Source organism: Carassius auratus, chromosome 15 (assembly GCF_003368295.1).
Source record: "Carassius auratus strain Wakin chromosome 15, ASM336829v1, whole genome shotgun sequence".
Classification (NCBI taxonomy): domain Eukaryota; kingdom Metazoa; phylum Chordata; class Actinopteri; order Cypriniformes; family Cyprinidae; genus Carassius; species Carassius auratus.
Window position 1 is genome coordinate 18943564 of NC_039257.1, and position 24338 is coordinate 18967901.

At 35.9% G+C, this 24338-nt stretch overlaps 1 protein-coding gene across 4 annotated transcripts in view; it reads right to left on the minus strand.

Moving 5' to 3' along the window:
* LOC113115315 (fibronectin type-III domain-containing protein 3a-like) overlaps positions 1 to 24338 on the minus strand; it is an 81132-nt gene that overhangs the window by 18181 nt on the left and 38613 nt on the right. For 3 of the 4 annotated variants that reach the window (XM_026282797.1, XM_026282799.1, XM_026282798.1), the window contains 5 exons: positions 8961 to 9037; positions 8350 to 8602; positions 6889 to 7191; positions 4875 to 4933; positions 31 to 200 (listed from right to left, as the gene is read on the minus strand). In XM_026282797.1, the coding sequence (XP_026138582.1) occupies positions 31 to 200; positions 4875 to 4933; positions 6889 to 7191; positions 8350 to 8602; positions 8961 to 9037 (862 nt within the window). Of the gene's footprint in view, positions 1 to 30; positions 201 to 4874; positions 4934 to 6888; positions 7192 to 8349; positions 8603 to 8960; positions 9038 to 10185; positions 10469 to 24338 lie in introns of those variants that run through there. The other variant, XM_026282800.1, reaches the window with a different exon arrangement.

Consider the following 24338-nt stretch of genomic DNA (forward strand, 5'->3'; position numbering starts at 1 on the left):
TCCACATTGGGACAAGGAGCGTGATCTCACCTGTAGGCGCTCTTGTACTTCTCATCCTTGCCACTGTATGAGACGGAGACCTCATATGTGAAGCTGGGCTCCGCAGGGCCTTCATCTCCCTCTTTGGGCTCATCTTCGCCTTCTGTTCTTGATGGGGGCAACCAACTCAAACTGACCCCTTTGGCCTGGATGTCTGTCACCTGATGATGCAAGATGATAGAACAGTTTTTACATGAAGCACTAAATCTAGTACAAATCTTTTATTGGGGGAAAAAATAATATTATACTGAGCTAGTTTAAAATTAAACTTCTACTGGATCCAGAGTTGTCAGAGATTTTAAATGATCAGTTGATTAGAAAAACGACTCGCACAACAAGTTTAGGGGTACACCGATAATAAAATTCCTGCTGATACTATTTGTATCATTTTATATAGAACTCAATAACATTATCTGGATTTGAGGTTACAATTAAATTAGGAAATTTCTAGTGTTTTAAAGATAAGATTTTCTATTGCAAATTTAAACACAGTGAATCTAAATGTAAAAAACAGAGGAAACATTTGAAGTCCGACACTGACCCATAACTTAAATTGTTTGAAAATCTCTAATATCATCCAAAAAATAATATAGCAACATTTACTGTGCCTCACTTAAGCAATGCCTGAATCCTATTTTAGGCACATTTGTAAACGCAAATGCCCGAAGTTTTTATCGCAAAGGAAACATCGGTAGAATTCTTTACATTTGTATCGGCAAACTTGCATAGAGTTTTGTTCAATTTGATTTGTAGTGCTAATGATTTGTGAATACTTCATGGACTACAGATTTTTTAAGTTAAACAACAAATATCAGAAAAGACGGAATATCTATTTTTCCACATTTATCAAATTTGGTTCACCAGTCTCATAATCTGTCATTTAAAGTTATTGGCAGGATTTTTGGTGTACGTCACCATTACACTTAAATTCAAGAGGTGGATAAAAGATGGAAGTTAGGATCCATCTTAGCGAATTAAAGAAAATATCAGTAGCATTTCCTGCAAATGTGTCTGCAAACTTGCATAGATTGGCTTTCTGGTCTCGTCTTGTAAATAGAGCAATAAGGAATAGCAAAACAACAATTATTTTCTCAATTGAGTTGTCAATGGATTGTCTGTCTTCTCAAAGAAGACCTTTATAATTCGGCTGATTTCAGGTCATGTTCCCAGACAGACTGAGGAAAATCTGTGTTTGTATATTGAGTGAATGTGATGCACAAGGACAGCTAAGGGACTTTTTATGCAGACGAAAAAGGAAAGGTTTTACATTAGTGAAAACTGATGTAACAAGATGCATGAATGATTCAAACTCAATTTGTCTGATTCAGTGAAATCCATTTTCTTGTGTTCAACTACTTTCAGAGGTTAATTGTTCCCAGGGGCTAATTGGCTATATATTTAGCTACATGCACATGTTTGGGAAATACAAAGTCTGCTTGTTTTGCCTGGAAACAGTCACTTTAGTTTATTTTAATCACATGCGGCACTACCCCTCCAGAAAAAAGAGAACTCGTGTTACGCAAGAAGGAATATTTTTAGCTTTATTCCAGTCGAGAAACAAGTGTCTCCTTAAGTTATGGATGCATGACTATGTACCTTTCAGGTTTTCAGAATAGCTCAAGATTGCGCAGATTACTAGGCCAAAACTGACTTAAAAAGAACCTATATGTGGCTATATGTGGGGGATGATTCTCTCCCTCTAAACTTTTCACAACAACTTTTCTCACTGCTTGAGTTGTGGAAATAATCTTTCAGTTACTGATGCAACCGAACTACATAAATCTGACCAATAAGTTTGACATCATTCTGAGCAGGCAAATTATGTGACAATAAATATAGTAGGTTATGTTTTTTTGAGCTGCAAGGTCAGCTTCCTTTGCAAAAATTAACATGAAATGCATTTGCTTAATAATAAATTCAGGAAAAAATGGCCATTATGCAAAACAAACTCTTGTAGACCTTTTAAATGGATTTGTGGTGGCCTTGATTTATTAATTCTTCACAGAGTTACACTTTTTCCACTTTTACTCCCCCTCATTTTATTTCATATCCACCTAATTTGTCTTATAATCTTCAGACTAAGCTTAACTAAAGTTATTGGCTAGATTGGCTAGATATTTGGTTTTTGCCATTGTTTCTCCCAAAAGACGTCAACAGAATGATTGATGGAAGTCGTAAAACTTTATGCACCAAAGTCAAAAGACATTAATTTTACAATTTCAGTCAGACTGTTTTTCTATTTTTTATTTTATTATTTTAAATAATAATAATAAAAATCAGGCTACTAAAATATATATTTATATATATAGGGTTGGGCGATATATCTAACGATATGATCATGCGCATCTAATCAGTAAAGCCGCTTCCGTGATTACCGCTAAATCGCCATCATCTGCTTATAATTGGAGTGGCATTTAATAAACAGAGCCGTAGATCGCTGACAAGATACGCAATATCGCGTTCATTATCCCAGATGATGAAGGTGTAATATGTGCACATTAACAGCATAAACATGAATTGACCATGCAACCATATAACTTGATTCAATCGAGATAGAGGGGGTGGAGTTATGACGTTTTACAGACAGTTTGAGCAGATCCAACAAGATTTTAGTTTCATTCATAAAAAAATATTTGTAAAACAGACAGATGTAAAGGGTGATTAATACCATTGATTTATTTAGAGAGAAAAAATAAATACCCCAAAATACCCCACAAAAAAGGGATACAGTGATCTGTATTTCACAAAAAGTGTGAAAAACACACATTATTGCAATATATTGTTTGTAGCTATAAAACTGACAGATTTTGAAAGATGAGATTTAGGAATATCTCCCGGTGCTCCCAATCCGGGCCATTTGCAAATGCAAAAGGCCACTATATACTCTCAAAATATATTAACTTTAATCTTTATTCTCGTAATATTTTGACTTTATTCTTTTAATATTTTGATTTTATTCTCATAATGGTTTGACTTTATTCTCGTTAATTTTACATTATTCTTGTAATATTATGACTTTTTAATGTTGTAATCTAGGATTCTTTTATTTAACATGGCACTAAAAAGAAAACGTACATGTCCACAATAAATCTTTTTTAAATAATTACCCTTCAATAAATATTAATGTATTTATTTTCCCATTTAAATAAAACAGATGAAATTAAATTAAATAAAATGAAATTAAATAAATCTCTTTTCTATATTCTTGCATGCCAATGGTGGTAAAGAGCTTGCATACTGTGCAGTATTTTGCTATAATTATTTAGAATAGCATGCTTAACTGGCCTTTTTAAAACTTATTTGTAGTACCCCTATAATTTATTCATATCTCATGGACCACTGAAAAAAAAAAAAAAATTCAAAAAAGGTTAGAATGTGTAATGAAAAAGAATCAGTAATCATTATTATAGTGAAATGGACAGGGCTGTTTCGCCAAAGCTGAAGTCACTGTTTCATGAAAACACCAATAAACCAGATCCCAGCACGCCAGAAAAGACAGCCATTTAGCTTCCTCCATGAATCAAATCAAATGCAGCATTAATGACCCATTACGGAGAGCCATTTCTGTCTTCTTGTGGGGACTGTAATCATGCATGGATGTAGAGTTTCTAAGACCGTGGAAATGACTGTCATTAAGAAAACTGTTGACGCAGCAAGAAGTCATACAGTTCTTCAGAAGGTGGTTTCTCAGAGAGAGGAGTATCAAATGTAGCATAAAGGCCTCCCAAATAGCCCACTAAGAAGAACAGTATGCCATATAAGTACGATTATGCCAGTGATAGACTAATGCATTATCCAGGCAGGCTGATTAATATACTGATATTTGGCCAGTGTGAGATTGTCCACCCTTTCAAAATGTCAAGCTTCGACAATGGATCCAATTTCAAACATTTTGAGGGAATGGTTTTGAATAAATAGTGTAAAATAAGTGCTCCCAATAAACAAAAATGTGTATTTTGCTTTTCCACCACAAAGTTTGCAAGTCAAGCAATTAGCCATTACCTCTTTCAAACTTATCTCAAGCCATGATTAGACTATAAGCAAGCAGAAAAATGCATTTAAATGTCATCAGGCTTAAAAGGTAACGTGGTCTGGTTCATCTCTGGATAAATCTGTCAATCGTCTGTGGTTCGCCTGCTCATCAAAGATTTTTTCTGAACATCTGGTTCATGTTGCAGTCAGAACATTCACTGAATGGATAATACTTTTCTTTAATGTAGGAATAATGCTACTATGGCACAGATTACTATATTCCAAAAATATAGTTCCTAATATTTAACACAGGTAAGAATCCTTTTATTTCATAAAAAATAAAAATCGTAGTACTATGAAATATTATTGAAATGTGTTCATTTATAATGAGATCTCCTGTTTTAATATTTAGAATAAATTGTAGAGTAAATAAACCATTGATAATTGTAATTTACACCTTTGATGGCAAATGTGAATTTTCAGTATCATTACTCCAGTCTTTAGTGTCACATGATTCTCACATGATGCTCAAGAAGCACCTCTTACTATCATGAAAGTTAAAAACAAGTCTGTTTTCGAAATATTTAAACTGTAATCGATTTTTTGGAGGACCTTTAATGAAGTAAACTGACACAAAGCATTGGTTTGAAACAGAAATATTGAAATTAAACATGCCTTTACGGTCACTTTTAATCCTTTTAACTCTTCCTTTCTGAATAAGAGTAAATTACCTAAATTCTTAAAATACTAGGCAACTGCTAAACATGCTTAAGAAAACTACAAGTTAATATTAAAGGAAAATCAAAAGACAAAATATGCACATCAATATTAATAAAGGAACATTAAAATAAAGTTCTACTTACCACTGGCTTGCAGATGGAGTTCAATCGTTCCTGAAGAGCTTTCGCTTCTTCATCCAGTTCTACATAAAATAAAACAAATATATATCTAGATAAGATGACTTTTTTTATCAACTGTTTCATAAAAAGGACAAGGCTTCACACTCAACCTCTTTAATCACATAAAAGGCATTTATTTTCCATGAATGGATTAATAGATACATCAGCTAAGTTTAGCCGGCATACAGTTGCTGCAGGCTGGAGTTAGTTAGAACTGATAAATGACTGAGTCAGTGCAGGGGTAATTACAGCTAATGTTATCTGCACCAGCCTAAAGCTGAAGGAGCTAATGAGACCAGAGACGAGCTGCTCGGGCCTGTTTACAGCGGGGCCGGAGAGAGGGCCCATCCCTGGAGCCCCGTTAAAACTTCCAGTGGGCTCCTGGATGGACTTCTACCTGGAACCTGAGATATAATCATCCTAGGAAAAAGAAGACTTAATGGGACATTGATGTCTGTTAATACTACTAGCTATTTCCTAATATATCACCATTAGCGACTGCATGTGAAAGATTATTTGTTTTTAATTAACTTTGGTTGAATGTATTTGGAATCAACTGTAGGCAACTGTACTCTGTTCACAATAGTGTGAAACAACTGGCCCATATAATCAGCCTCTTAGGTCAACATCAGGTCAATGAATGGGCTCTCCATGGGAGATCCTTTCAAGTCATCAAAAGGTTTCACTATCATTGTCTCTCCATGGGGTGTTATGGTATTGTTTATAGCACATTTGTTAACAGGTATAAAGGTCTGTTCTCACAGACAGTACTTTGGGTTAAGACTGTTTGAAGGATGACATGCTAAAATCACTGCTGAAGAACTGCTACACTGCTACCTTCAATAAATTCTTCTCCCCACAAGAACTTTGGTCAAGCTTACTTATTTTATGTATTAGAGAAATCTAGTACATTGGCGAGCCACCCAAACTACTGCTCAGCCAAATACGGCAAAATCTAACATGCATAACTCTGGTTGGTAATTAATTGAGAGAGAGATAAATAGTAAAAAAAAAAAGCAAGTTTATCTTTTAATTAGATCTGTTAGAAGATTATCATTAATCTAATTTGTAAAGCTGTTTTCATGCTAAAATGTGATACTGCTTGATACTAAATAGCTGATTTATGCAAACCTATTAACGCAACCAGACTATACATCTATAAATTATACCTCACAAACAGTCTAATAGACTGTAGTGGGTTTGAAAGTTATGAGACTTAAAAACTTCTTCATTTAATTCCTAAAATACAGTAGTCTTGGATTTAAACCGATAAAAAAGTAAAAGAAAGTAGCAGGATTTGATTAGTATTATCTAATAAAATTCAAGCAAATAAGTGGACAACGATTATCACAACTTTCATTATGTCATTGTTTTTATGCAAATTATTTTATTGATTATATCATTTCTAACAAAAAGGTAAAATAAAACATGTAAAGTAAAAATAAAAAAATAAACGAAAAAATAAATGAAACGAAAAACATTTACATCATGCTGTCAAAAGATTAATCGCGATTAATCGCATGCAAATAAACAATTTTGTTTGCATATATGTATATATAAATACACACAAATTCAGTATATATTTTGAAAATATTTACATGTACTTACATGTCTATATATTAATTTATATTTAATATTTTTCTGAAATATATACATGCATGTGTGTGTATTTATATATACATAATATACCCAGCAGACATACATATATTATGTAAACAAAAACATTTTGTAAGCGATTAATCGTGATTAGCACTTAAAACAAAACAAAACTCTTATTAGATTATGTAAATGTAATTATTTATTTACCACTGGTCTCATATTGCTGATTCTACTATTCTAAAAAAGCATAAGACACATGAGGCAGCGTGTTACATCTTCGCACTCTGCTTCTTAACTGTGGTAAAAACACTAACACAGCATCCTGTGGCTTAATACTTAACTCTAATGGTTCTAGGAACCCTAATGTATTCTACTGTACCTCCAGATTCTGTCTCTTTCCCTCTCCCTGGACTTTTGCCCAGGGCGGTGACAGCAGTGCAGGGCTGTGCTTGCTCCTCTGCACCCTTACCCCCCAGCCCGTTCTGGAGATCTCCTGACGGCGGCGTCCCGCGACTCTTCTGTGGGGATGGAGGGGGACTGTCTTTGGAGAGGGCCAGGCCTCCACCTCCCCCTCCCCCCACCCCATGCCTCTCCTTCAATTTCTTCTGCAGGCGCTCATAGGTTTTGCTAGCCCTTTCATCTCTGTGAGAAAATGCCGCACGTCCATGTGGAGGGTGAGTATCTGAAATTGGAAATTGGAAAACCGAGAAAATGCAAGGAATAATGTGAAACGGGTAGTTTAATTAATGAAAATGTATATATATATATATATATATATATATATACATACATATACATATATACATATACATATATACATATATACATATACATATATACATATATATATATATATACACATATACATATACATACTGTAGATAGTATAATTAAGTAAAAATTATAGCCATTTATGATTATTGTGTTGTTATTTATACGCTGTTGTAGCATTTATAATTCTTTTTATTTAATTTTATTTTTACATTTTTAGCAAATGTAAAAAATAAAAAATAAAGTTAATTTTGTGCTTTTGCCTTTTTAAATTATTTTCATATTTTATTTATTGTTATTTACCTTTCATTTATTTTTATTTCAGTTTAGGTTTTAATAATTTTAGTGCTTGAAAATTATTTAGTTTACAAGGGAACTAATTTTAGTTTTTCATCTAATATTTAAATATCATTTCAGCTATAGTAGTTTTAGTTTCAATCAACACTAACACCACCAATTATGCCATTAATATTAATAAAAACAATATTTTCATTGTTCTTATTTTTATTTTCCCTTTATTATGTATTATTTATGTGAAAGCTTATTAAATACATAATAATAATAATATTAGTTAAATAGTTAATATTTAACTCAAAAACTTAATTTCAATATTGAATAAAAACAAACTATATGCCATTGACTTAATTATGTATTCATATTAACATGAACAGTATTATTAATATTCATACACCAATTAAATAACTGATATTAACTTCTAATATTAAATAAATTACTGTTGATAATCCAATTTAAACATGAATTACTATATATTTATTAGTTAATCTTTAAGTAAAATTTGTGTTTTTAATAACACTTTGCATAACATCAAAATATTATTTAAGTGAGTCATGCCAATGTAAAAGTGTTCCCTACAGGAATTTGTTCTTGTTGTGTTCAGTATTTACTGGCAACATATTTCACAGCTTTCAGTCTTTCTCTCTCTGACAGTCCATGAATCAGCTAAAATATAGGCCTATATCTTTTCCTTGAAGAGTCAGCTGGGCCGCAGCATGCCACCCTCACTCTTAATGAGGCAGAAGTGTGTGTGTGTGTGTGTGTGTAAACTGACCCTGCTCTGGGTAGATGGTCGTGTGAGCCGGATGGTACTGGGAGATGTACTGTGGGTTCATATCTCCGGTTCCTCCAGCCATGCCTGAGTACATGTGAGGGTGAGGGTGCATGATGTGTGGGTGGGGGATGAAGGCCTGCAGGTGGGCGTGGGGTGGCGGAGGGGGCGGGTGGTGAAGCGGGGAATGGCCCCCCGGATGAAACTCCGTCTGAGGTAAGACCAACACCCGCCTTACACCGTTCTCCTCAATGATCTATAGGACAAGATAGAGAGTTATTACACCATACCATTCCTTTTGCCTGATTTGAGTTAAAGATTTTGATATCTTGTTGAAATGTACAGCATGTTGGAAATTATATTGTTTGATCTGTTCCAGTTCTAGCTCTTTTAAAGGCAGGAATGTGTCCTAAGGCAGCATCATTTTGCAGACTAATATCAGCACAGCTTTCACTTTGACAGTGCCTATGATCCCAGAAAACGCTGCTAGATGCTTAAATGGTTTGGAAAGGGACCACAGAGACATAAATTAGACTGAAAATTGCATCCTTTTCACCAAACCAAAATAACAACCCCCATGAAAACAATATAAAACTAGTTCCATAATGCCTCACCTGTTGAACGTATCCAGGAGGCACATAGATTTGAGGCACTGAACCGTTTGGGGACATCATGGGAACCTGAGCAGGACCTGTAGAGGAAACATTATGAACAATAAATATAAAAAAGTCAAACACACACCATGTCATGATGCATTTATTTGTATTGTGTAACGCACTATACAAATAAATGCATCATGACATGGTGATTGAAAGCATCACACGTGATCTAAAGTACATTGCTCCCATTATGTTTTTAGTTTCGTAATGTGATGCATTTTCAGAATGAAACAGAACTTGTTTTATGTACATACATTATACATTTTATATATAGTTGGACTGGAGTTGGATTAACTGATTCATTCAGAAAATCCTACTCAAAAGATTGATTATTTCACTAAGATCATAAAAAGATTCACTCATCTTAAAGAGCAGGGAGAAAAAAATAATTTGAAATTATTATTATTAAAATAAGCAAAGCAGCATAGAAAAAATAACTTTTGGTGAAATCAGGTCATGGAGTGTGACATTTTTTCCACTTCCAAAAAAATAATTAATTTTTTCATAAAATGTTTTTTTTTTTTTTTTTTTTTTATATTATACATGTACACTCTTGTAATCAGAGTATAAGGAAAATGTTAGCAGTTTAAACAAAAAATGTCATGTGGTATAACCTTCATGTGAACACTGAAAATGTGATTTTTCAAAACTAGACTGAACCAACATTAATACAAAGGTTGTATTTCTGAAAGAAAAAAAAAAAAAAAGAAGTTTCTTTTCATTTTCTTGGACACTCATTGACCAGCGTGAGTAAATAACAGTGATGATGAAAGAAAATGTTTGAGTGAACTTATTTTTGGGTCATATTTACTGCTGTGTGCAGTTCACGTTTACATCAAAGGAGTTTTAGTTTTTGCCCCAACATTGATAAGCATATTTAGCACGTCAGTGCGAATAATTCCTGACATTTACTTAGCTGTGTAAAGAAACACTGAGCTGAATGTGTCTGCATAGCAGTTGATAAGACGCCAGAGTCTGTGGAAGTTTTAGTACTGGAGTGTCTGTACAGGAAAAAACTGCGATTTAGCAAAGCCTGTTACAGATCAGCTCTTTCATGCATTGCTTTGCAATCTGACACTTTCGCTTTCAGAAAAAAACTTGCAGAACTTGTTAGAGCTGGATGATGCAAAAGGACAGCAAACACACACACAAACGCAAAAGGACACAAGTAAACACAGACCTCCGTCCTGCTGTGCAGGTGTAGTCCCTTCACTCATGATAAAAGGGCAAAGCAACAGAGAAAATAACAGTCCTTCATGAAGAATAGGAATGTGTGTGTGGGCTTTTATTTGTTTGTCGTCCTCTTCCCTCTCTTTAGTGCAAAGGTTTCTAGCTCCACCTTTCCAAACTAGATCCTCCAGTCAAAGGTAAAAGGTAAAAGTCCTCCGCAGTACAACTACAGAATAAGGTTTGGCTGACATGATCAAGTTAACTATTGCTAATTTATAAACCATAACTACACTGTTCTGTGAGCGAAAAATACATTAACAATTAATAAATAAAAGTATTATTATTTATTTAAAATAAACAAAATTAATAATTGTACATTTTTTTAATAATACAAATATAGAACTTTAGACATTTTACAGGTTTGAAACAAGTGAAGCGTGAGCAAATGACAGAATTAAAATAATAATATAAAATAATGTATCTATTATCAGTGGATAAATAATCTGACATGGCCAATATATTACAAAAAATAAAATAAAAAAAATAAAAAGTAAACACTGACATTTGTCAACAACCAAAATGCCATTGATATACTGATGACAATGTTTTACTTATTTTAAATAAATAAAATATCCATAATATTTAAAACATTTTTGACATGTCAAGTCACCTTTATTCATATAGCGCTTTTAACAATACAGACTGTCAAAGCAGCTTTACAGTATTCAGTAGAAAAAAAAAAAGTGTAATAATGCACAAACAGTAAACACTGAAGTTTCAGTAAAAAAAAATAAAAAAAATGTATACTTTATTATAACAAAGACAACAATGCGTTTTATTTAGTGGGATATTATGTTCTCTGCTATTTTTTTTTAAATATGTGTTAACTGATCATGGCAAAGTCATGGATTTGTATTTGTTAATGTAAGGGTTTTACAAATTTATAATATAGTATTTTTCCCTCTGTGTTTTTTGACAGTCAGCGGCAGCAGATTTACAAATGACCATTCTGTCTCCTAACCATCCTAAATGTAACATTTAGATCACTGTTCAAGTCACATTTTCCACAAATTTCTCTCAAGTTGTCTTTCAAGTAAAATTGCAGCACTATTATTTGTACAAGCTATGCCAGAGAAACAATGAAAAGATAATATTGGGCCTTAGCACCTGGATGTAGCATAATGAGGGAACACACTGACCTGCTCAACCTGACCATAAACAAACCTTATTAATCTAGCCAGGGCCAGGAGAGTCCTGTCCCAAAATTTCCAATCAGATTATTTTTAAACATCATATCTCCAACATACAGCAAGGATGTCAGATAAACATACAAACATTGGGTGGTTTAGTGATTCTTGTTTTGACATCATGTGTCACTCTTTTTAGCTCTCAGTTCACATCTTCCTCGACTTGATCGCGGCTGTTTTCATTCCATGAACAGACTAACTCACATAATCAGCAAGTGCTTGCTGGAAGTAATTACCACACGCGCGAGCCGTCGCTGCACTATAATCAGCATCAAAGTGGGTCTCTGACAGTGTGTATGTGGTTAGTGACAGGTTCAAAACAGAAATGTCTGATCTTTTGATTGGAGTAACTTTTGAATTTTATACTGGACATTGGGCGTTATGCAAATCAGTTCCATATAGGAATTTTATTGGGTTTTGGAAATAAGAGTTTAATGCAACGTAGCAATAAGCTAACTTTAAGGTAACGCCAACACAATGACATGCACAACAAAAAGGGACAGAAATCATAAAATGTAATTATTATATGCAATGGAACTGACAGCAATTCTTTCAGTATTTTAAGGTAAATATTTGTAATAAATTACACTGCCAAAAAAATGAGAATTTTGATAAACTAAAATTATTGCAAACCAAGTCTTTGCTCACACCTTTTTAATTATTTTTTTTTTAAAGTCTTTAAGAGGCGGTATGAATGGAAATAAATTAATAGACCCTTTACACAGACTATGATGATGCATTTCCACAGTTAACATACTGCAGTAAATATAGTCTCGATGTAGATAAGAGAGAACCGGTCCTGGCCAAACCTCCACAGACAGCACGCATCCCAAGCGAGATCGAATTCATGGAACAAAAGTGTGTGTATAAACTTTGATATATCAACCAGTAATTTAATTTAATTTAATTTAATTTAATTTCCAGTAAGGGATGATAGAAAGTTAAGCAATGAATGGTATATGACTTATGACAGAATACAGTCCCACAACTGATAGCTTATTTTTCCCTTGCGGTTTCTCGCCATTGGTAACAATTCAAAAGGGACGCATTTCAAGTGACATGGGAAGAAGACACGGTTTGCAAAATTATGGTTAAAAATGAAAGGGCATCAACTGACAAACGGCCATCGCCATTCAAGTCAGCAGCAAGAGTCAAAGCTCCACAGTTTACTAAGGCCCCGTCCACACGGAGACGCGTTTCTGTGAATACGCACAAATTTTTTATCGGATAGGCGTTTCGTACACACGCATCCGGCGTTTTCGTAAGGTGAACCCGCTATTTTTTGAAACCGGGTCCCAGGGTGGATAAATTTGAAAACGCTGTCTTTGCGTTTTCGTCTGGACGGCTAATCCGTATATTTTCAGAAACGTTGACGTCATCAGCCCACGTCTCCCCCCTAGTCAGACACCTCTATGTCACGTAACAGCAACAAAAACATGAACAAACACTGAACGATTGTCTTTTTATTAACTAACATTAACACAGATTAATACATGTATTGTTCCATGTTCGTTTGTGTACCACGCGCAAGGTTTATGAGCATAGTCCAAGTCTTCTTCTCTGTTTTTAGTGTATCTCTGTGTCAGAATTACAGCACCACAAACTGGTCTGGCATGTATACTACATCATTTTGCAGTTTCGTGTGGACGCAGATATTTCTTGAGACAAGGAAAAAAAAGAACGGATTGGGGTAAGCTCCGTCTCCGTGTGGACGGGGCCTAAATGGTGGCAACACACACATATATTGAAGGGTCAATTGGGAACTCATTTATATTTGTTGTTGTTGCTGCTCACCACTATTGAAGTTTACCCAACTATGACAATTGGGCCTTTCACACCAGAACTAAATTAGTTCCAGAACTAAATGTACAGTACTAAAGTACTGGTACGATTTTGCACAAACTATTTCCCAGTACCACTTAAAGGGTTGCATTCAAACTGACCATGACGTGACGTAGGCCGGTCGACAGCGATGTCATTTGTGTGCAGCGTTCAACAATGTTAACAAAGAAGAATAACATTAACAACAGGAGGATGGAGGACGCTGTGATCGGATCTGGGTTTTTGTCATGCGTTTGTCTTAATTTGGTTCTCGGAAAAGGCAGTCTGGTCCTAAAATCGCACCAAGTTCCTGCTGTGCGAAAACACCCAAAAGTGGGTAGTTCCACAATTAGTTCTGGTACTATGATAAGGTTCCTGCGTAGCGAAAGGCCCTAATGTCTGCATTTGTAAACACCACAAATTTGAAAAGGGTCTATGTACCTTAACTGTATGCTTAACTCTGTACAATAAATCCAGGATGTGGAGACACTATCAAGCGTGCGTCACTGGTTGGGCTATACAAACACCCTGCTCTCTAGATACTGGCATCAGCTTTTAAAACACCATTTCACTCAACCACTAATGCTAATATATATATATATATATATATATAAAAAGAATAAAAAAAATATACAACATTAATCAATAATGCATCCTATTAAAATCATTAGCCCTACTTAAAATAAGCCTTGTAGTACTACAAAGAGCATAGAGGACTATTAGTTCTTCACTTTGATGTGGAGTGCTGTGCTGGCTTTGAACCCCGTTTTAGGAGACGACTCAAGTGGACTAATTGATGACTAATGACTCAGACTAACGGCTCTGCGTCAGGTCACCTCAGAGCCAAAATACCCAGAGCGTGGGAGGAAACTGATCCAATTCTACATGAGAGAACCTCCTGAGTAAGACGATCGATTCCTGATTTACGATATGGTTTGGCGGGGCGTGGAAAGATGCTAATGTCGCATTCGTTTGTGGCTGCATTTTCTACCAAGGGTGATACAGAGTCGTAGATCCAATGATTCCAGCCATGTGCATGACAGGGTTTCCCAGTCACACACACACACACATTTTTTTGTGTAATCCACCCTCTCTCTCTCACACACATTATATATAATGTAAAAACACAAACAACTGAAAGAAGGAATGAATCAATGGATGAATCAATGAATGAAGTGCAAAAATATAAAAGACAGCTAGGAAGGTAAAAGGGTGTATCGGCTACGAAGGAAAATGAAGGACGGGCTAGATGTGGAAAAAAGTGGGATGGGCTTGAAAAAAAAAAAAAAAATGACACCCACACTTTTACATCAGACTGACGCACAAGCACAGACAGAGATCAGACACAAAAGGCCACATCCCCCTCCCTCTTTTGGTTTCTTTCGCTCTCATTTCAGACCGCCCCACCAGAAGAGCATGAGTGGTCTGCTGTTCTGCTGACGTGGACCCTCAGTGCCAGCCTTCCAGAGGAAACATCAACAAACACGTAGAGGACAAGAAAAACACACACGCACTGAGCCAACAATAACTCCAAACAGGCAGTTCTGTTCTGAGAATAAACAGCTGTTAAATCTTTTGTATCTCTCTCAGACACAAACAAATCTGAGAACCGACAAGTCTAAACATAAAGTATCACTCAGCAACTCTGAACCACATTTTGAGGACTGGCTAGGAAAGCCAACATCATTGAGATCTGCTCACTAGAGCTGACGGCAAACACAAACTTGATGAACCTTTGCAGCTCTCTCTCAACCTTCAGGATGTTCAGTAAATGCTCCAAATGCTCTAGTGAAATCCAATAAGATGAAAAGGAAAACTAGGCTACAGCCTGACGGAAGTCACTTGAGATCTTCAACATCTCGACAATCTCATCCTCAGCTCATATTCTGACTGAAAGTGCCACTTCTGGTCTTCATTTCTCAGTTGTAGTTTCTTAATAGATCATATGTAGAATGCAGACAAGTTAGTGGTCTTCCATCTTTAACGGTAATTAAAGAGTACATTCCTCCTTGTTATCTTCCGGTAAAGGTGTTCCAGGCATGTCCAACTGGGAAGAGAGCCCTGTGGAAGACCCAGGACACGCTGGAGGGGTTATATCTCTTGGCTTAGGATCCCACAGGATCAGAGATGTATAGTAACGAAGTAGAACTACTTCACTACTGTACTTAAGTACTAAAAGGCGGTATCTGTACTTTACTAGAGTATTATTTTTTTCTCCTACTTCCACTTTTACTTCGGTACATATTTTCGCTGAGTTTAATACTTTTACTCCGATATTTTTTTTTTATGTAAGCAGCTTTAAGTGCTCAGATAAACAGGTAGTCCTGGCCCCAACTTATGCCACTGGTGATGTTAAAAGATGGATAGTCAAACAAACTTTGTTGATTGTAGTTCCAGTTTGTGCCACTAGTGTTGCACAAATTGCGTTTATTCCATGATGTAATTCCTAGATGACAATTTGGGATGTTCTTCCGACACGGAATTGTGAATTTCTTTGGCAACACTATAAAAAAGCCAAAATGAATGTAATTTAAGTAATCAAAAGACAAAACACAATACAACAAGTAACATTTGTTAAGCAAATACCTTATTAATAAGCTTACTGTTTATTTAGCAGAACATTTTATTAAACTCCGTGTTAGCTACATTAAACTATTGTATATCTATAATTATGTTACTTTATTATTGCATTATTAAGACATTAGCAATAGTCATTTATTTAAAAAAAATAATTTTAAATATTTCTACATGACATTGCAGTGGTCAAGCAGTACAAGTTAGAGCTCTCAAAAGATTGAGTTTACTAGATGTAATGAGTTCTAGTAGGAAATGTAGCAATGATGTTATTGTGGTTATGGCAGTACACACTGGATATTTAAGCATCAATACCTGATTATATTGTGATTTTGTGACTTTGTAAAGCATTATTTAACATTGGAAATTTGCATCAAACTTTGACTGCCTTCCTGGATCCAGTCTGGGTCTTGGCCCTTCGTTTCAGGTAATCCAACCTAAAACACTGGGAATGTGTCCACATTGTCTGGGTCTAATTACAACAACCTCAGAAATAATCAAATCAAACACAATTCCACCAACACCTCGTCTATGCTTATTGCTAATTACAAGACATTAACCCACCTCTAAACTGCAATTACTGATAATCTATTGTCGGATTAGTTTTAACTACTTTCTTCTTCTCTCTAGGTGTAATGGAGGCACTATTCTCTTAACACTTGCCACTGCTTGAGAGGGTCCTACAATGTTCCATTAGACTAGTGGATTAGAGAGTTGCCAACAGATTTAAAGGCAGGTGAGACACAGTTCAGGTAAATGGATAGAAGGATTACCAAATCACTGGTTATGATAAGACAATACTAATTTAATTCTCCTTTGCAGTATGGAGCAATACAACAAAGGGCCTTTTCCTTTTTTTGGATGCTAAATATTTTATTTGCATCCTTCACATGGTATTACAAGCTCTCCTTCATGCCCCGATGAACTGAGTGACGTCCTCTATATGCACGGAAGGAGAAAAAGACAACAGCGATGTTTATGGAACACAAGAAACTAAATTTGGCGAACATCCCACTGTCTCCTCTCATGATGCTTCAAAGAATAACACGAAGTCAAGCTTACTGGAATTGCATGCTTTTCTTCCTCATTCCTTGGAATATATTCAATGGTGTATGAAAATTCCCTTGTCTAATTTCAATAGCCCACACAGATTTATAAGTACACACTGCCCCAAGATTTGCAAAAGGACAACATGGCATGCAGAGGTGTACATGCACGAAGCACACAACATAAGCGTACTGATTAATCCTGTTGAACCCTGCAACCATCTAATTGTTGAAGGATTATCATCTCTCAAACAAAAATGCTCTTGGATCTTTCTCCAAACAATCTCTCATCTTATTTCTCTCTCTCCACTCATCCCTAAAGGCTTCAGCAAAGTGGGATGAGTCATCGACTCATTCATTGCGAAAGCTATGGACTGCAGATGCAGTGAATGAAGCGTGTGCGGGAGAAACTGAGAGTGAATTCATAAACAAATATTACAATATCTTTCTGCAGAGACCCCAAACAGAATCATCAGGTTCATTCATAAACCCAGAACAGAATAATATTTCTTTTTTTTTTTCAGAAAACCATTGTTACATTAATTGTCAAGTTCAATCTACTAAATTAATGATTTTACGAACATATTGCGCAAATTTCTTGCTTTTCATGAATGAGGAGCACTGAAAACCTTAGTTTAGTCTAGTGTTGTCAAAAGACCCGGTACTTTGGTACCAAGTCGGTACAAAAAAAATGAAAATGTCACGGTACCAGGTTTCTTTAAGTACTGGTGGTACCGAGGACCCGGTCAACCTGGTTCTTGACGCATACAGCGCTATGATTTCCGCGAAGCAGAAAACGCGGACGGAATCTCAAAATCCAGTCATGAAAATTAAACTTACATTTTAATATGGACAGTCACGGAATTTGTCAAAGTTAGCATAAATTAATCAAATCAAATCTCCATATGTAGCAGTATCTGTAAATGTTAAGCCACAAAAGTTGGTTGAAATATGAATCCTGCATGTTCTGCGCGTCTCTGTGAATTAATAAATGGCAGAGACGTGCGGGTTTGTTTACTACAATAGACTGAAGCGCGTGACGCTTGCAGTAATTTCAGCAACTGCCGTCTCAATGAGGACATAAATACATAAACATCACCAGAACTGTTCTGAGTCACTTCACAAGCATTTTACCGTTTTGAGTAAAACCAGTGTCAAAATAAAAGTAGCCCATCAAAATAAACGTTCATTCTTACATTAAGGCATTGTGCTAGATATATTACTATTATTTAGTAGAATGTATGTGATACTGCTAGTACTGTTGAAAATTTATAAAACAAAATTTTTTAAAGAAATAAATCATACAATATTTCTTCCATGTTTTAATTTTAAGAGCAAATCCCCTTCATTTACCAAAAAAATTTAATGTGTTTAAATTTGATTAATTAAAAGACAAATTAAATTAGGGTGAAACTTGTTTACTTGTTTTTCATAATTATATTACTCTTAGAAAAACGTTAAACACAATTGTAAATAAGTATAAAGAAAGGCATTGGTTTTATTTTTTGTGATAAAAAGTTTTTTTTTTTTTTAGCATATTTTTGTGTTTTGCTTTAGTACCGAAATTGGTACAGAGATCCATGGATTTTCACTGGTATCGGTACCGAATACTGAAATTTTGGTACCATGACAACACTAGTTTTGTCTCGTTTTTTTCTTCAGTAAATCTGAAGTTTTGGTCTGTCGCTACTTTGGTTCATCACACTTTTAATGACATGATTTAGTTAGTTCTATTAGCCTGATATTGGAAGCAGGGTACATGAATATTTTGCTGTCTGATTTAAGTCTGACATGTAGTGTATCACATGTCTAAAGCACGTGAAACACTATATTACAGCGTCCATTGCAAACAACCATAGTCAGCTCTCTGAGATACTTCATTCTGACTGGTCAATTTCAACCTCCTCTGCGGTCAAATATTTATATATAATGGCCATTTAACTATAATTGGCTGCCATTCTAGGCTCCTCATTTTCTGCTGTGGTAGATTCAGGTGTTATATCACTCCAAGGTCCTTTTTATTTCATAAAATATTCAACTCAAATGAATTCAATTTCAGTCAATTTACATTTGGGTGCATCCCTAGTGCATCACTGTGTCTGTGCTCAGACTGTCATGCTCTTTAATATCAACCCGAAGGTAAACTATAATTTAGTCTCAAATGAGCGTAAAACAAAGACTAATGTTTTTGATGTTAACCTATAGGCAAACAATAGTTTGGTTTAGTCTCAAATGAGTAATTTTTCCTTTTTATGCTTTGTGGGAGAGAGAAGAGCTCTACACACAGTTCAATGCTGATGGAATAAAGCCGCACTGTGTATCTGAGCATGGTGACATTAATAAGGGCTTCTCTGGATGGATGAATAGATCGGGTCAAAGTACTCAAAGCTCACCACTGGCTTCAGTCGCAATCCAAGTTGCCCTGAGTAACTCCTTATAAATACGCCCACACATAAATGCACTACAATGCCTTCTAAAAAACATAACACAGTGGATGTCTGTGCCAACGCACACATTAAACAGCAGACACAACCATAAACACAACTTCTCTACCATATAGTCAGTTCGAAGTATTTCATTTTGAGTTGCTAAAAATATCGTCCTACTTGCCTCAAAACCCTTACATAAATACTGCAGCTGTACCATGGTACACTATTGAAGCCTATTTATGCTACATTATGCTTTGGTAAATCATTATTGTGTCATAAAAATTCATAATTCTGAAGTTAATTATGAGATAAAAATAATCACAATCATAATTATGAAATAAAAAAGTCATTATTGCAACATTACAATTACACAAAAGTCAGTTATGACCAGTTAAATTACAAGTTACTAGTCATAATTATGAGGCAAGTCATAATTATGACATACAAAAATCCCAATGACAAAATTTTCTATTTTTACAAGTTTTACGAGTTTTAAGTCAAAACTGACATAAGTTGAAATTTACAAAAATTTGACAACTCAAAATATGAGACAAAATCAAATGCTAAAAAATAATAATAAATCATAATTATGCTTTTTTTTACCCACATAATTTGGTCTTTTGTCAAATTCACCTTTTTATCTTTATAACGTCGAAATTTTGTCTCATGTCATGAATATCATTTACCAACGCATGACTGGGATGACTGGACTGATGATACCTGATGGTAATATCATGTTAATCTATATTGGTTAATAGTACAATTAGCACTATACCACTCATACTTGATTATTAAAGTTCCATCTGAAATATATACTTCAATCAGACGCTACTTTACTGTTTAAGAAGTGCTGCAGGCTGCCCACATTTGATGCTTAGAAAACATTAATAAAAAGAAAAGTGGTTGTGAAGAACTAAGATTTATTATAAGACTGTTGTCTGTAAGTCCAGTTAGTCAGACAGTGAAGGAACGTCTGTAACTGGAAACTCATTGCTAACATCCTACATGAGTAATCAAGAGACAAAAACATAAGTGCGCACAAACTAGTGGGATGGCATTCACAGGCTGAACAACCAATATCCATATCTAGGGTGGCCAACGTTGAAGGAAACGTTAAGTCTGGGATGTTAAAGGGCTGTGTTAATAAGGTTCAGCCCTTATTCTCAACCACAGCCCACTCCCGGCAATCTGGGATATCTTAAATTAAGTTCACTCTTAACACTGCTTCTTCATATTAAACAGAAAGTTCTGAAGGTCTGTAGTGTGTGTGAGCGTGTATGTGTGTGTGTGAGTCTGTGGCGTTTATGTACTTCCAGCTACTGAAAACACATTAATAAATTCAGAAATAGAACAAAGACCCATCTGGACTGAAACAGAAATCAGGAATACAGGGACAAACCTGTTCCCTCTGGTTTATCCTGCGGATTTTAACATTACCTCCGGCTCACTCTAAGGTTAGGGGTTAAACACACACACACACAAACACACACTCTTCCCTCAGATCCCGCAACGGTGAGTCATCACTCCATTCACATCACTGACAGACAGCTTCCAGTGATAGACCAGTGCAGAGCAGCCCCACTTGCTCTAACGCTACTCTTCCTCATCAACTCCTTCCTCTCAGACAGTGATGAAGCTTGCATCTAAATTTAGTGACTCCGGCCCTTTTTCTGAAAGGGAATGGCTTCTTTGTCCCACAGAGACCTTGGCATATGTCAACAGGAAGCACATTCAAAATGGCATATAATGGCTGCGATAGCTTTTCAATTACATTTGATAAGCACATTTTCAAAAACATGTTTAGTTCTATAAACCAAAAAGACTGTGCATTACAGTGACAACATTTAGTGATTCACTCACAGATAAAATATAAAATGTAAAAATATTTTTCACACCTTTCTGTGCCATTACACTGAATGAGAACACAAATATAAAGCAATTTCCTTATTCAGGAACAAGATCAGTCTGATTCAATGATGAATCATTCAGTATGGTTCAATAAATAAAAATAAAAAAATAAAATAAAAAGAGACACATCTGGCTCATAAGAATATTTTGTTAATGAACTGGATATAGGCGATGCCTCAGTGCCAATTCACAGTAATTTCTTGGAAAAAAAAGTGATCAGTACATTCTTCTTTTGCGTTCAACAACAACAACAAAAATTCGCAATAACATGAGTTTGAGTAAATGATGACAGAACTATTCCTACTGCCGCCATGTAATCATAAAATCATGCATTTTATAGATCGTAACATGAGCGATTCTTACAAGTATAGATTTTTATTATTTATCAAAATGTCATATATTAAAAAAATGAAAAATACAGGCATCTCACTGGTGATGTAGTGTGGCAGACTTCATTTAGTCTGCTAAAACCCCAACCTCCAAAATTGACTGCAAACTCACAATAATTTTTGGTGCACTGCACTTACACTCCCCAACAGGGATCAAGATCCACCCTTCATAGATTCCCCAAATCCTGTGGTGTGTAGTGCGGCACGTCTATTTTAACCTTAATACAGCATTTGGATGGATGATCACCTGAGTGTCACTCATTGATAAGAGACAAGCAAACAAAGTGCTAGTCATAAATGCAAAATAAATTATGCCCTTAGGTTTTCAGAGCAAATTGACTACCATTTCCACTTGGGTTTTCAGTTAAATGCTAAAGCATCGATCTCATTTCAATGCCGCCGACTGCTTACTTTGACAAGTTCAAATACTTGCCAAACTAATCAGGCCAGATAGGAGCAAAACAATCTGGCTTACCGCATACAATGCGCTGGATGCTATTGTTTTTCAAATCAATAGCTTCCCAAGGCACAGTAATCTTTCAATTACAGTCACACTCCACTTCTTCCTATTGCAGCAACCGCCAATCAGGGAGGTTGGCAGTTCGTAGAGAGTTTCACACCGTCCCACACAATGGCTGCAGACAAAAAGTGCTCTTCGCAAGCTGAGAGGGGGTGTAAGACATCTCATTGCAACCCTGCCGAGACCCACAAAACACTAGCTGACTGTTGTGACGGAGCTTCCAGCACATATGGCAATTAGACCCAACACTGGAGGGCTATCTTAGAAAATGAGGATGTGCTGATTCAGACTGGGGGATCTGCTAGGAGTCATGATGTAGTCATGTGAAGTAAGTTCAGAATCAGAATGAGATTTATTGCCAAGTATGCTTCTGCAGGATGAAGTGCAATCCCATGTTGATTGCATCATCCACAGACCTGTTTGCTCTGTTAACAAACTGCAGGAGGTTCAGTAAGGGTCCAGTGATGTCCTTCGGATAAGCCAGAACCAGTTTTTCAAATGACTTCATGATGACAGATGTTAGAGCCACGGGTCTGTAGTCATTAAGTCCTGTTATCTTGGGTTTCTTTGGAACAGGGATGTTGGTGGAGCATTTGAAGCAGGAAGGCGCTTCACACAACTCCAGAGATCTATTGAAGATCTGTGAAAAGATGTGGGGCAGCTGGTCAGCACAGGTTTTTTTCAGACAGGCTGGCTTTTGTTCTTCCTGAAGACCTGGCACACATCATCCTCACAGATTTGAAGTGCAGGGTTGGGGGGATTGCAGGAGATGTTAAGGGTTGTGTAGGGAGATGGTCAGAATGGGTGCGGGGGTTTCAAATCTATAATAAAACTCTTTCAGGTCATTGATTTTCCTCAGTGTAGGAGGATGGTGTCTTGTAGTTTGTGATGGCTCTCAGCCCTTTCCACACTGAAGTTGAGTCATTGGAAGTAAACTGGTCTTCCAACATTTTAGCGTAGGTCCTTTTAACCACTCTAATCTCTTTGTTCAGCGTGTTCCTGGCCTTATTGTACAAGACTCCGTCCCCATGTCTGTAGGCATCCTCTTTGGCCTGACGAAGATGTCTAAGTTTTACTGTAAACCATGGCTTATCACTGTTGAATGTTAAATATCGGTCTCTGGTGGGACATGAAACATGCTGTCTGTATTTTGGCAGTTCAAGGGAGGGATTGGCTTTATTAAAGTCTCCAAGAATGATTAAAACCGAGTTCGGGTGTTGTTGTTCTGTCTCTGTGATCTGATCAGTGAGTTTCTGTAAAACCAGGCTCACGTGCGTTTGTGAAGGAATGTAAACCCTCATCAGAATAAACGAGTGAAACTCACGTGGCAAATAAAACGGCTTGCAGTTAACAAAGAGCACTTCTAGATCTGAACAGCACATCTTCTTTAACACGGTTACATCTGTACACTACCGTTAATTGATGTAAAAGCAAGTCGCGATCTGCTCTAAACATCTGAATGTCCGGCAATTGTAATTGTAGTTTAAATTAATGATTAATTAATCGATTCATCGTTAATCATAATGCTGCAAAATGCATCTATTGCAGGCAGCAGTCACTGGCATGACAGGATGCGCAAAAGCCACACAGACACACAAAACGCTTTCTCACTTGAATTAATGGGGTTTTAGTCTGAATAAAATGCTAGTAGCCAGATTATAAAATGAATAGATGTGATTTAGATTTGCCACAATAGACAGTGTTGACAGTGATACCGGTTTTAAGGCAACACTGCCTTCCCACCGTGACACTGTACCCACCGTCATTTTGATTTCTAAAAATTATTCGTTTTTTTTCTTAAATATTTATTTGAATTACGTTAAATAATTATAAATAAATTCAGTTTAAAAGAAAGCATACACCATAATTAAAAACTGAACGCAGCTACAATGCTGTGTGCCAAGAGAGTCACATAACATATCAGCAGAATCGCGTCATCCCTTCTCCCTGTGCTGCGTCTCATTGAAGACGACACACATTAGCCCCATCGGAAGAGGACGGACAACTGACAGCCAACCTGAAAAAACTCTGCAAGCACTGCACTGTAAAAAATTATATTTTAGTTAACTGGACAATTAAATACAAAAATGTTGGCTGAACTAGTGAAAAGACGTTGGTTCAACAATCGTTGGACCAACCTAGTATTAATTGTAAATTCGATTTGTAAATGCAAGTTAACAAGCATACAAGTTGGGTTGGAGGTTGGAGCATGCGCACTGTAATGACCAT